The 15,475-nt window shown below is 32.0% G+C and overlaps 1 protein-coding gene across 1 annotated transcript; it reads left to right on the top strand.

The window, feature by feature from the left end:
- The first annotated feature begins 1,083 nt into the window (after positions 1-1,083).
- Positions 1,084-2,888, top strand: LOC113859300 (transcription factor MYB35-like). The gene is made up of 3 exons (XM_027492107.1): positions 1,084-1,498; positions 1,724-2,269; positions 2,575-2,888. The coding sequence occupies exons 1-3, from the start codon at positions 1,084-1,086 to the stop codon at positions 2,886-2,888; spliced, it is 1,275 nt and encodes a 424-aa protein (XP_027347908.1).
- The last annotated feature ends 12,587 nt before the right edge of the window (positions 2,889-15,475 follow it).

Raw genomic sequence — 15,475 nt, 5'->3', positions numbered from 1 at the left:
ATGTAGTGAATTAGTTGAGGGACGACCCACATGTACAGAGACTAGATGTAATTTCCTTACCAAAGTGTTGGGTTTGTTAGGTCGACTTCAAGTGGTTACCACAACTGAAACCAAGGTTACTGAACCCTCTTTAAATTGCATCTAGTTAATAACAACACAAGCAGAAGAACAAGCGAAAAACACAAGCACAAGCAGAGAGGGACTAAGCAGTGATGGTGATGGTGATGCTGATGGCGATGGGGACACAGATATTGAAAGAGAGAGAGAGAGAGAGAGAAAAGGACAGGTTATGAATAGGCACTATAGGGTCATTTACTGGTTAGTGCAAGTGTATATGTATATGAACATGACAAGGGTTGTTCGGTTGTGTTGTGTAGCTATAGCAAAGCAAAGGCTTAAAATTTATTGTGTTTAGAAAAGAAAGGTGTCCCTGATGCTGGCACAAGGCGAAGCAACCACCCATCACATAAGTGTCTTTCTTGTCAATTTAGAGAGAGACAGCCTAAGACCCTGCAACCCCCCATGAATGGAGAGAGAGAGTCTCTCCCTGTCTCTCACTCTCACACGTGTGAGTGAGGTGTGATTTGTTAAAAGAATAGAATAAATAGTAGTGATATAATGACAGCAACTGGTTAAATGAAGAATGCCAGGGTCATTGCCTCAGTCTGGGTACCTAACTACTTCTCTCTCTCTCTCTCTCTCTCTCTCTCTCATTGAACCAATGGTTTCATTTGAGACCGTGAGTGGAGAATCCGTGTAGGTATCTGTTAAAACTTGAAACCAAAGCACTTTAGCTCTTTTAACTTCTCGCTTCCTTCCTGCAAAATCTGCTTTTTCTTCTTCCCCTTCACTGTCTGTCCTGTCAAACTTTGCTCTCCTGTTACTACTCATCTTCGTCACATAAAATATTCTTTTTCTTTATTTATATTTTTTGCCATTTTGTTACAAGTTTTTCTTTTTCATATACCCATTTCCAATATACATAGAAAGAAAAAAATGAAGGCATGGCCAGCAAGTGTTATATACCCATCTTCATCTTCTTATTCTTCTTCCTCTCCTTCGATGGGAATGGTTCATGCTGACATGGATTCTCTTTCTCTTTGCTCTAACTACGGTGTGGTTTCAGCTGTTTCTTCATCCCACCAAGATTGCTATGGCTCTACGAGCTGGGGTTCACCCTTCATGAGGCAATGTCTTGGTAGGAGCTTTGAGGAACACCCCAACAGTGATGGGGTGGAGGAGGGTAAAGGGTCTGATAGTAGTGATGATGGGGTTGGAGAAGACAGTGACAAAGTTAACCTTAATGCTAATAACTTTAACGAAGAGAACCCTAATGAGAATTCTCTTAGTGGCAAAGAGGTTGTAGATACTGGGCATTCCAAACTTTGCGCAAGAGGGCATTGGAGACCTGCAGAAGATTCCAAGCTCAAGGAACTTGTGGCTCTTTATGGGCCTCAAAACTGGAACCTCATAGCCGAGAAGTTAGAAGGAAGATCAGGTGTGAAAATTAGTGCAAAATAATATTTATCATATTATATAGCATTATAACATACGCATACATGAACTTCTACTTCCTTTATTCTTAAAAGAACTTTTATCTTTTCTTCTCTTTTGGTGGTGTCCTTTTTATCATTAAATGAGTATATATATGTATCTTGGGTCATTTTCTTTTCTTAACATTCTTATGTTGAGATCTTTTTTTGGGGATGTTTTGTGTTTGAAGGCAAGAGTTGTAGACTGAGGTGGTTCAATCAGTTGGACCCGAGGATTAATAGGAGAGCATTCACTGAAGAAGAGGAAGAAAGGCTAATGCAGGCACATAGAATCTATGGCAACAAATGGGCCATGATTGCAAGGCTTTTCCCTGGGAGAACAGATAATGCAGTGAAGAACCACTGGCACGTTATAATGGCCAGAAAGTACAGAGAACAATCTAGTGCTTACAGGAGGAGGAGGCTGAGCCAATCTGTATACAGAAGAGTAGAGGAAAATACAACAAGTAGCTTTGTCTCTAGAGACACAGCAGCCACTGCAGTTACAGAACAACCACCACCACACTATTGTCTCAATGTCACAAATGGAGGACTTGGCAATAACATTGCTACTTTCCCATATGCTGCTGCCTCCTTCCATGGTGGGGGTGGGGTTGATTATGGCTTAAATGGTTCACCCCACATGACTGGTGACAAAGAAGCAATCTCAACCACCAAGTTGGCCCCTCCTCATATTGGCTTGTATGCTCAACCAACGCCACTTGATTTCATTTCTGGTGCGTGTCCACTTAAACCCTCTCTTGTTCCTGCAACTAATGCCATATGTTTTTTTTTTTTTTTTACTGACTTTCATGTTTTTGTTTCAAGCATTCATTCATAAGCTTTTTGCTCACTTTTTTCATACTGTTCAAAGACCAAGTTAAATGTCTTATTTTTTATCTCTCTTTTTGGTCTACAACAGTGACTGATGCAACCCTTCCCTTTTGGTTGCAGCAAAACCATTCATTTTTTCCTTCTCTCTCAAACTTGCATACATAAAGCACATTTTTCTATTGCTTCACACGGCTATTTGGATTTTCAGGTGGTAGAAGCAATGACATAGTGGGGGAGTATTTTGGCCAGAACAGATGCTGGGACAGGCCAAGTGATGCACATTCTCATCATCACCAACCATCTGATTTCTACCCTCATTATCCCCCTCAACAATATGTGATGCTAATGCAACACCAAAACAATCACAATTTTTACGGTTTCTCAAATTCCACAGCACAGATATTGGGCAGTGAACCTTCACTATCATCAGTGGCAGAACACAGAGATGAAGCCCTGAACAGTGACCCCCCAGATGCAATTCCCCCTCCATTTATTGATTTCCTTGGAGTAGGAGCCACATGATCAAAGTTAGAACCCAACAAAAAGCTGCAACCTTTCCCGGAAGCTCCTCAATATAGGTGTGGTCCAACATTACTGAGAAGCCATTCGAGGTAAACAGAAAGGATAGTTGCTTGAGTTTGGTGACTGTGTACCTTGCGTCACTTCTGTTGAGATCACACCTATCTCTGTTGTGATTTCCTTTCTTTTATCACATGGGGACCCTCTTTCCAAACTTAATAAAAATAATAATATAATTAAAATTTTATTACTATAACCTTTCTCCATTCATTTTCATTTTTCAATGCTTTATTGCTGCTTTCTATATTAATCCTTTTAGTTATATTTGTCTACCAGCCAAATGAAGATTGAAATGGGTCATTTAGATATTCAATGTGTCCGAGACATTCGTTTGTTACTTAGAATATATGGCTAATTCGTTAAGAATAGGAAGGTACTAATTAAAACAATTTAGGAGACAGAAGGACGGAATAGGGTGATACGTGTAAAAAGCTATCGGAAAGGACAGGAATTGGTATAGTCCTTATTTTTAAGGTTGTATATATTATTATGTGTTGAAGTTTCAATTCAAGCAAGGGTGGTTTGACTTTTCGCTACAGAAAAGTGGTTTTTGAGAACTGTTTATGGGGGGATGATGATGGAAGTGATGAGGGAAAAAGAAGGGTTGGAAAAGGCAACTGTTGGGAACATCCCTTTCTCATGGGCCTGTGATGCATTAACTAAGGCACAAATTCAGCAACTGACTCCATCTATGTATGCATTCAAGATGGTGAACTGTTCAACATGCTTCCCCCATCAGCATAGTCTCTTTGAGAATTCATGCCACACACATGGACGATGTGGCTGTTCACACTTGATTCTTTTTGCGGAACCATGGATCCTAAAAGTCTTCCATCGTACAGTATATCTGTGGGGCAAGAAAACTTGGTAGTTTGGGAAGTATGATGCACTCATGTCAACTGTTTCGAAGACCATCATCATAAGCACATAAAATATCTTTTATAAGTAAAATCTCACGCTAATTAATATATATATATATATATATATATATATATATATATAAATAAAAAGATAGGATCTTTAAAAAAATTTATATTAAATTTAAATTTTTTTATTTAATTTATATCTTTATTATTTTATTTATTGTTAAATATAAGTTAAAAGAAAAATTCAGATTAAATATAAATTTTTTTAATTTTATAATAGTAAAAGAAGATTTTTTTTTTGTATATATATATATATATATATAATATCTTTTAACACAAGATATCATTAAAATCTGAATATTTATTAAGAATCTATGTATGTTAAGAAATTTGACTGTTGCTTATATACAATTAAATAGAGTAAATTTTCACAATAGTTTCTGCATTATAAGCATTATGAACGGTATTCTTAACTACTGGATCCATAAATAAAATTAGATTTCCTTTTTTCATAAAAGAGTGGCATTACACTGATTTTCAGGGTACACTAAATTTAATAAAAGTTTATTTATTGACCTTTAAGGCATTTGGTAGCATGACTTTTGTTTTATACTTTTTTAAATTCTGGATTAGTTTTTTATACAAGTCATCTTTTTGTTTAAGAAATTAATAAATAGAATATGTGGAAAATTATGGTGCGAATGTCATAATAATAATTTTAATTTGTTTTTTTAATTCATTTGTCAGTGTAGCATTTGCCTTGCATTTTCTATTTCAGCCATCTTTTAGCTAAAATAAAATATTTTTATAAAAGTTTATGATTATAAAAGTGGAACGATTTAGCTAATATTTATTTATTCTTTCTTAACTAGTATCTTTCTTTAGAACTAAGGGTACTCCATAGCATGTAAGAGTAGTGTATTTTTGGGGAGACAAGTATGAGTAATCTTTTAATGGAGCGCGCTTTTAATGTGGGATTGTATATATTGCTGTACATGGTAATTGCATAAATTAAGGATTGAAGGTATAGAGTTGGAAAACGTCACCGTCTTTTTTATTACAAAAGTGATAGTGATGGTTGAAGGGCAAAGATGAGAAAACATGAATGTTGCGTTGTGACCCTACCATTACTTACTCTGCCAAGTAATTTCTGCCATAAACTACTATTGATTCGTCAGGCCAGTTAGAGTCAAGTGTGTTGACTGTAGAAAGCAGATATGTATGTAGGACAAAGGTTGTCGTAGCATGAAGGCCCAATGTGGTTCCCACGCTATCCAATATTGTTGGAAGAAATAAGGCTACTTGGGTCGCAAACAAGCCCAATCTGCTTAATCACTAATAAATGCACTCCTACCCACAATGATTATAACAAATTTGACAAGTGACCCCATGCATGCGTTCTGCATCCTGTGCTCATATCCCGATCACATGAGTTTCTTTAAGAGGGTTCAACTAATTATAAAAACCATTAAGGATGTTTAATTTAATTTACTTTGAAAATAACCATTTTTGTTAGTTTTTTTTACAGATTTTTAAAAAAAAATAGTATTTATTCGTCAGTGGTTTGTCCTGAGTTTGATACTACAGAACCAGTGTTAATAACACACTTTTTTGAAAAAAAGAAACACACACACACACTTCAATGCATTATTAGTTATTTGTTAAAATTGATTAAAAATTATACAAATTATGTGAGTCTTACCTTTTGTTACTCTTAATTTAATTTTTTTCTTCGTATTTTTGTAAGTTTTAATAAATTTCAGTCAATAACTAAGATTTTGTTTCTAATACTCTTCTTGAATAAATAGCGTAGATGCTAGTGATGTCAGTCTAATAAGAAGGCAAAAGTATAGAGGGTACACATAAAGATAATCTAATGTTTAAGTTAGTATGTTTTTTAACAGATTAACAATATATAAGTAAAAAAATCTACCCGATGGCGTATGAAGCACTTTATTTATAGTGTTTTGATGTGGGTGAGTCACAATCTATACAAGCGAGAGCACCTAGCAACTATTAATTGGTAATTCCAGTGGAGTGAGTCCCTACGAAGTGAGTTTCTGTAACTACTAAATATTAAAATTCTCTACATTTAGGCGTAGGAAGTACCTAGGAAAGTAGGTCAAGTGGGTGAATTGGGTCTCAAATGGTTCAACGTCGAAGTCCAAACTGGGCTTGATTGTGTACATTTTGAAAACATGATTTGCAGTTCCCAAAATTTATTTCATTGGTAGCAAAACTTGCTAACCATTTGCTTTCTCATCCAGTTCAAAATTGAGGCAATACTTAAGGTTCTACTAGAGTTTGGTTTCATATATATAATTTAAGCTTCTAGACAATTGAGACATACAAAATTTTTCTTAAGCATATTATCAGTTTACTGCGATATGCATAGATGAAGGGCTTACAATGTTGTCTTGACATGCTTTCTAACAGTGGCCTAGCAAACTATCAATCTTCATCTACATGGCTTGACCAAGCTACAGGCGCCTTTTGCCCCTATCATCTTTGGATTAGGTAGCTAATTTCTTTACCAAGGCTCTACATCTTCGTCCTTTTCTTAGTTTCATTTCCTCCACATTGCTACATTTAGCTTGCATATGGTCCATACCTAATTTTGGACCTGAGTTAGTTAGGTAGTGCTCTTGTTCTTGTTTTCACTTTCTTTCTCTTGCATATTAATATTTCCTCTATGTTCGTTATGAATTTGAGATGTATCAAATTTTCTTTATCAATAATAGAAACTTTTCTTCTATAAATTATTTCCTGTGTTTGGGTAAAATATTTTAAAATTCTTACCATTTATGTAGTTAGATAATAAGATAAAGTAATTTTGAAATACTACATAATTTTAACTACATAATTTTTATGTTAAATAAAAATAATTTTAAATGATTTATTTTTAGGATGAATTTTAAATTCATGCTTAACTTTTTATATTTATCATTCGTACTTTTCTTACACTTCACTAATCCTTCAAGCACCTATCATTGTTACTTTCATATTTTTTAAAATTTTAAAATTTCTTATCCAAACAAAAAGTAAGAGTTCTCCTTTTCTTCTCTTTTTTTTTTTCCCTCCTTTTCTTTAGTTATGAGCATTTTACAGTTAAAATTTTATGGTTTGATTACAGTATTTTTTTTTCTACTTCCATATTTTATTTATGTTTTAACTCTTAAATTTATGCTTATGAAATAGATCGTTATACTAGATTTCTTGAACTTTCATGAAATTTTAAAAAAAAAATATTGTGAGGTGTTATTCATAATTTATTAAACTTATTCTTCGATCATTTAGGAATATAACTCATTTCATTGAATCTGTGATTTTTTAAAAATATTTTTATATGTTAAAATATATATCATTTATTAAAATATAGTTAAATGATAATATATTAAATAGTATTAACATTATTTATTTTTTAAATTTGATATATCTTATAAAATTTTAAATTAAACGGGTAACTAAACACAATTTATTTTTACTAAAAAATTGTTAAAAACTTAAAATTTTAAGAGTAATACCTATTTTAAGTTTAATATTCACTATGTTTGATTAATTTGATTTGATAAATCAATACATATTCCAATATTTTACTTACATTACTTTTATGAGCTGATGCACTTGTTATGCACTTGTTAGAAGTAAAGCATAAATATTTTTATCTAGTTATCCCAAAGAAATTGAGGTATTAATTTTTGTATTTAGTTAAGGGTGGGATCAAGAGTTTTTGAGCCTAAAGCAAATTTAAGAATGAGATTTATTTTTTATTAATAAAATAATTTATTAAAATTATTATAATTTTATTTAAATTTATTTTTTAAAATTTTTTATAATGCAAAATTATTTATAAAATTATTGTAATTAATGTTATTTAACATTTATTTTTTAATAAATAATAAGGCTAATTTATTTAATTTTTATTGAGACATTATTGATCTTAAGTAAATTTTTATTAATTTTAGTTTTAAATTTTTTTTTTCAGCTGAATCAACTAATACTAGATTCATTAACATTATTTTTGTAACATCCATAATTTTTTTTTTATCTAAAACTGATAAATTTTAATGATGAGAAATGAACAATTAAAGTGAATTTCTATTGTATTTATAGTTTAAGAATTGAAGAAAGTCAAACTTACATTTTCTTTAATCCAAAGTAATGAAAAGGCATGAATATTCCAAATTTTATTTTAGAGAAATAATTTAAAGATTTGAATTCACATATAGAACAACTAAAATTTTTACCTTGACAATTTATTTAGTCCATAATACACACACATATATATAATATAAATAACTGTTATTCGGTAAGGTAAATTTGAATTACTTATCACAACAAAATTTTACTAAGTATTACAAATTTAAAAGTTGATAAAAGAATAATTACATACCCTTGTCAACTTTAAATAGAAACTTAATTGAAATTGTTATAATACTCAAATTAATCTAAACACCACCAGACAATTCCTCCTCACAAACTCACTGAGAGTATGATTCTAGATGGAATTAACCTCTTTTAACTTTTTCAATTAGCATTTCCTAGAAACGTATATCATAAGGGTAAGTATTTCTACCCCACTAATTCTTTTTATTTATAAATCATTCAAAACAACACAAAAAATGTAAATTAGTGCCAAATATAGTAAATAGTATTAGTTTCAATGTTACATTAACAAAACCACAATAGCACTAATTGTATAATTCATACTTTAAATTACATAATGTGCATTGAGATAATACTAATTCATGTATCATATTAATGAATGTTATAGCAGATCAAACATAATAACAATCATATAATTAGTACTTTCAAACATATACTAGACTCATTTAATTTCATATATCAATATGTCATAATATGTGTATTATAACCACATTAATCAATGTATTACAATACATGCATTATAATTACACTCGTCGATATATTATAATACCTGTATTATAATTACACCAATCAATCTGTTATGACTCATCTATTACAATCATACATCTCACAATTCTGCAATCATTGCCTTTGGGATCTCTTGAGGTCTTACATAAGTATAGATAGTTGCTAGTTTGTAACATCTTTATCTCAAAATTCGTACGATATATAAATTATTCTTAACTGTTAAAAATAAAGCATCTTTTGATGAATTCAATGAATTGATTATAGTAAATTACTGAAATTATCCTTTTCGTTCTGTATGTAAATGGAAATTTTAGAACTTGCAATACTAATATAACAATAATAATAAATACTATGAAGAATAAATAATTATTACAATTGCACTAAATATTCTTCATTTTGGAAAACTTGAATATAAATTACGTACATTAACATTAAATATTACAAACTGTTTGTCAAAATGGATGAGAATAAAACAACATATACGTAACCATAATATTTACAATCCATAAAAATATACAAGTTCCAGAGCAGTCTTCCTTAAAACTAACTACTAAAGACCGATCCTATTCATCCTCAGCGTCCCAACTCTCTATCTCGGCTAAGTCTTCCAAATCAAGATCCTCATCTGATCCCAGGTAGTAATCTCTCGAATCAGTTCTAACTTCTGTGCTAGTGACGCGCTTAAAGGTCCATCTGGATGGTCTTCCAAAAGAGTCATGGTCATGGTAGGTAAATAGATACGTGAAAGCTGTTGGGGTCCTAACGGTACCTCTATACATATATACACACAAAGTCTGGTGTATTCTACTCCTAGGAAAGTCAAAAAGGATACTACAAGAGAAATTCATCTCTATCATAACAAAAACTCTAGGTTCATCTTTTACAAGTACAACAAATTTAAAATAATTTACTCTCTTATACTCATTAAATACATAATTTAATCTAAAATATACAGATCTACCTATTAATCTAATTCTTCCCTGAGACTCCGTCATGTTGGGTTTCTGAAAATTTTAGTAAGGATGAACGTCTATTCTATCATTTATAAACATTTAGCATACAATGAAAATTTTACCATAAATACAACACATTCAATTTCATGAATTCATATTCACAAACACATTCACATCACACATAACATTCAATTAATTTATTATTCATTTCTTTTCTCTTATTTCAACACGCATTTCTAATGCACTGTGATCACAGATATCGATGCCTCCAACACTTCTCGAGGTCTTACTCAACTAGGTAAATAGTCGCCAGTTAGTCCATGCATACAGATATAACATGTACAATAATCGGGTCCCTTAGCAAAGATATAGTCAGGAAATGAGAGTGAGGCCATGTGACGCATTCGCTCTCAGAAAGAATTTGTACACATACGTGAATGTCGCTCACCACCCTACGTTTCTCCCAAATTTTCATCGTCTCCGGACTCTATACTCCTAGTGTATCTCTGTAACTATTCACACTAGATCCAATCCATATCCGACTCTTAGGTCATTCTCAATGTTATTCTCTTTCTCACTCATAAGATCGTACTTAGTAAAGCACTTCCAGACTAATTCCATTCCATTCATATCCTCGTAAATATAGGTACAATTTCAAACTTAATCATTTTATCTCATTCATACATACTCCATACAATTACATAATAATCATTCAACAAATTCAATCATCGTCCACATTAAGTACTCATCATATAATATATATCCATATATATTTCAATCACTTAATTCAAACAACCAAATAGTCCAAACAATTAAACAAACATCTTTTCAACCATTATTCATACAAAAGATATCTCAACCACATATTTTGATAAAATATTCATGTAACCGTGCTCTATAAGCACAAAATAAATACTGTACAATAATAATAAAATAGAGCTCTCCTTACCTCGAGGATGAGCTTACAGAGATATATGAAAAAGGATCAAAGTTCATGAATGAAAGTTCTCCTAAATACCAAGAGATATACATAAGGAACAAAAATAGGAAAACAATCAGAAAAACTTAAGTTTAATCCGAAGAAACTTACTTAGAATCACTTAGCTTTAACGTCCAAATGTTATTGTGAAGAGATATCAAAGTTTCTGAGTTTATTTGAGTGAAAGGAAGAGAGAGTTCAGAGAAAACTTGAGAAATGGACATGAGTTTGTAATAGAATGGATTTCTTATGCAAGAAATCTTTTAAATACTCCTTAACCCTGCGCGTTCTAGCTTGAACAAGGAACAACTCGCTTGAGTGACGATATCTTACTTGAGCGACGGGCATCTCGCCTGAGTGAGATATGCAGATAGTGATCTCACCCCTTCTTTTCTGATATGCTCGCTTAAGCAAGCTCCATCTCGCCTGAGCGAGATGGTGTCTAGAGAGCATGCTATTTTTCTTGTGGGTCCTCAGGTGACCCATCTTGCCTGGGCGAGATCCTCAGGTCGCTTGAGCGAGATCACTCTCGCCTGGACGAGGTGACAATTGGGTAACATTTATCTTATCTCGCTTGAGCTAGATGGTGTCTAGAGAGTATGATATTTTTCATGTTGATCCTCGCCTGAGCGATTCATCTTGCTTGGGTGAGATCCTCAGCTAGCTTGAGCGAGATCACTCTCGCCTGGGCGAAGTGACAGTTGGGTAACATTTATCTTATCTCGCTTAAGCAAGATAGCCCTGCGGCAAGGTATTCCTGCATGCTCAATCTCGCCTAGGCGAGATTTACTTCGCTTGAGTTAGATCTCCTGCACCAAAACTCTTCTAAAAATTCTCTAAACTACATCTAAATGCATTTTAATATTTCTTAACATTAATAAAAATATAATTTACCGAAAAATGATAGGGGGATGTTACACGGTTAGCTCGAACAATACAGATATAACATGTGTTCCCTTGACCCCTTTCAGCAAAGGTATAGTTAAGAGTCTATTCAAGAAATGAGTATATGTCTTGTGATGCTTTTATTTTCAGCAAGTCATGTGCACCTAAATAAGAAAGTATTCACCACCCTTAGTCAATGAAATGTGCCGGAGGTCAGACACCTCTAGACTCAAACTAGTCGTTTAGTATAACAATACCTTGCAAGAGATTACACTCTCTCAATCTTAATAAAATCATCTATCTTAGAGTTTAATCTTTTCTCTAACACACTTATTATTTTGAATAATAATTCACACCCCCAAATTATTCATGCATAATAATCACTAACAAAGTTATAGAAATTCTTAAAAATTGATTTATTTCATAACTCTATGAAATTTTGTTCAGGTAGTTATGTAAACAAAATATAGATTTTGCATGTTCACAAATCCATTTTTACATTGTAAACTTTAAGAAAACATTAGGGATCTGTCATCCTATGCTAGAGAACTTGAATTTTTAAGCCAAAAATATATAAATAAGAGTTAGGATTTGGGATCAACTTCCCTGACCTGGAAATATGTTTCTAAGACTACTCTTTTTGCAAAATCTACAAATAAATGCAATGTTATAATATAAGGTACTACCCAAGGACTAAGATTTTCCCTAGATATCACAAAAGAAAACACTTTTAAGAAGAGAGAAAATAGAAATAGAACGAAGTTTAAAGAACTAAATTCTGAGAAACTTACTTGGATCTGAATAGAATAGACATTCAAGCTCGAATTTGGAAGAAGTTTGGGGTTTGCGAGAGTTTTCTCTGAGAAGGGAGAGGGAGAGAACAAAGAGAATAGAGAGGGAAGGTTGTTTGGCTCTGAAATAAAGGTTATAGGATGAAAGTTCTTTAAATACCCTTCAAACTTGTAACTTTCTTGCAACAACAAAAAAACTAGACAATATTTATAACACCTTAATTTAAATTTTTAAATAAATAAATTTCACAATAAGAGGAAATAATAGAGTTTCATTTCAAATAGTTTTCAATGCATAAGTCCAGTAAGGTCTTTCAAAATAAGGATGAATTACAATTTATATCAAATCAATGCTACAGGACTAATTGAAAAAACATCAAAAATTTCAAAATAGATTTCTAAGTCCTATAGCAGTTTTATCCATCCCTTCACTGAGCCCGGTGCTGATCGTCTTGATCACCTAAAAAATAAATGTAGGGGCCTCCCTCTTCCTCACCCCCAGTGTATCGCTGAACCATTGATAGCTTTCTACATATTTAAACATAGTCACAATCATAATCGACATGCCATTTTCACACATATTCAGCCATTCCACATTGTTCATCATTACCAAATGGCATACAATCACATTCATTCACCCACATCTCAGTCACATCACAGTATTCACACTCACATACGACACATATGCCCACATTCAATCACATTACACTAAGACATTTCATCACACACACGTCCAATATTCATTCACATTATGTTATACACCAAATTTCCATCAAAATCCAGTCACAACCAAAGCATTCTCATCAAATACACATCATCCCATATTTTATTCTAATCACGTTACAATACCTAACACAATAAACAATTTCTAAGTAGAACGAGATAGGGTAGAGTCTCCCCTTACCTCTAATCAAAGGTCCAATCTAATCTAAAGGTAGAAAACGTCTCCGACACAGTATCTCAGCCTAAATACATGGAGGAAATCCATGAGAAATTGAAAGGAACTGAGAAAGGATGGAAAAACATAAACCCTAACTTTCACACTTACCTCTAAATGCTCCAAATGTCATTACAACCTTCAATCTAGCTCTCAAACGGCTTTGAAGACAATTTAAACGATAAAAATGGGTTAGGAATCGAGAGAATAGAGAGAGGGCTCAAAGGGAGAAGTGGAAAATAACTTTCTTAAATCCTAAACCCTTCAAATACCTTTCTGGTCGTAACACTCTCGCTATAGCAAGATATTCTGGCTGTAGCAACACCCCCTCTCGCTACAACGAAAATCTCAGAGGAGATTGGACTCTAGTTTCTGTAGAATCTTGCTACAGTGAGACCCTCTCACTACAGCAAGACTATACTCAAAATGCACCTCTCTATTACTCTCTCGCTGCAGCGAGAGCGCAACAGTTTCACGCTTTTTCCTAGGGCCTTCTCGCTACAGCGAGAATGCCTCTGCAGTACACACTAAGCCAACTTCTCAATCAATCTTGATCAACCACAAGTCAAACATGTCCAATCTCAGCCCAATATCAATATCCATATACATTCACACACATGTATTCCCACCATCATTCAACACATACTTGAATACACAAACATATGGCAATTCATGTATGTGTATATATATATATATATATATATATATATATATATATAAAATATAATATAATATACATTCAAACAATAATTCTAGCTATATAGTGAGAGAATTACCCTCGCTATAGCAAAAATGTTGTTAGATCATCCTTATTCACTTCTTACTACAGCAAGAGGGCTCCAGAGGGCTAGTCCAGAATGTTCTTTCTTGCTATAACGAGAAATCTTGTACCAAAATTTTTATTTTCCAAAATCTTAAGCAATAAAAAAAGAGAGTGTTACAATTTTGTAAGTTATAGATGCATTTGGAAAATAATTTATTTTTTTTATATAATTGAAAATGTCAATTGTTTCAAAGATTTTTTAAGATTTAGGCATTTTTCTTTCACAATTATATTATTGAGTGACTTTAATTTTTTAACACTAAATAAAAAAAAATACCTTCATATATTTTAAATTATTTAAATCTACTTCGAAATGCATAATTGTTTTATCAATAATGTATAAAAAGTAATCAATTCCAAATGATTATTAAGGAGATTTTATAATTTCATTCTCTTTATCATATTGTTTCTTTCTACCATAATACATTTTTTTATGAAACTTATACTTTATATATATTTTAAAAGCAATTTCTTTGACAGAAGTTAATGTATTCTTAAATCTATTTTTCCTATAACTTAAAAACAAAATGAAAGAAGACCTTTTAACTGTTCATAGCCTTGTCAATGCACATATCTTTGATTGTAAATTTTAACTAATCGATTTAATTGCAAATAATGTCATACCAAATAGTTATTTCTAACAAAATTCAAAATTTTCAAGCTCGTATTTTGTAAAACAATCAACTTCACTTTTTATTTTAGGATCATCACTAACTTCAGCTAATTTTAATGAAACATCTCTTATTTGTGAAATTTGAAATCTTACAAGTTTTACACTTTCAATGCAACTTTCTCAATGTGTTTGTGACAACAATTTAAGAGTTAAGCTATGTATGTGATCTTGTAAAATTTTTACCTTTTCGTAGAAGAAGAAAATAAAGTATATATACGTTGTAACATACCAAAAAAAGATGTAGATTTAAGACAAGAATTAGTCATATCACAAAGTACTAAGTTTAAACTATGACAACCACATGAAGTATAAAATGATCTAAGATTAATATTTAGAAGTCTTTTTTGCATACTTTTATGTTTTCCTTTCATATTAGACCCATTATCATATCCTTGTCTCCTAAGGTCATTAATATCAAGTCTAACATTTTTTAATTTATTTATAATAACACCAAAAAGACCTTTTCTAATTGTATCATCTACTACCTTTGTTAGCCCGTTTACTAGTACAAGAAACAAAATTAAATAATTTGCAACAAAAACAAAAGACTTTATTTAAATTTACAAAATAAACCATCTTCTTTCATGTTTCTCTCTATTAGACAATTTTTCAATGTAACTTGATGAAAAAAGTGTCTAAAGTATTTATTCTTTGGAAAATCTATACCAATAACTTTAATAGGGTCTTTTTCTATTAATAAGTCTCTCAAATTTGTACTAATATTCGTCCA

Source organism: Abrus precatorius, unplaced genomic scaffold, assembly GCF_003935025.1.
Source record: "Abrus precatorius isolate BTA unplaced genomic scaffold, Abrus_2018 Scaffold2, whole genome shotgun sequence".
In the NCBI taxonomy this organism is placed as follows: domain Eukaryota; kingdom Viridiplantae; phylum Streptophyta; class Magnoliopsida; order Fabales; family Fabaceae; genus Abrus; species Abrus precatorius.
Note: the sequence above shows the minus strand (reverse complement) of the source record. Positions and strands in the feature narration are given on the sequence as shown.

Coding starts and splice junctions, on each gene's coding strand:
- LOC113859300 (XM_027492107.1), top strand. CDS start 1,084: ATGGATTCTCTTTCTCTTTGCTCTAACTACGGTGTGGTTTCAGCTGTT. Junction 1,499..1,723: donor GAAGTTAGAAGGAAGATCAG/GTGTGAAAATTA, acceptor TTGTGTTTGAAG/GCAAGAGTTGTAGACTGAGG. Junction 2,270..2,574: donor GCCACTTGATTTCATTTCTG/GTGCGTGTCCAC, acceptor TTGGATTTTCAG/GTGGTAGAAGCAATGACATA.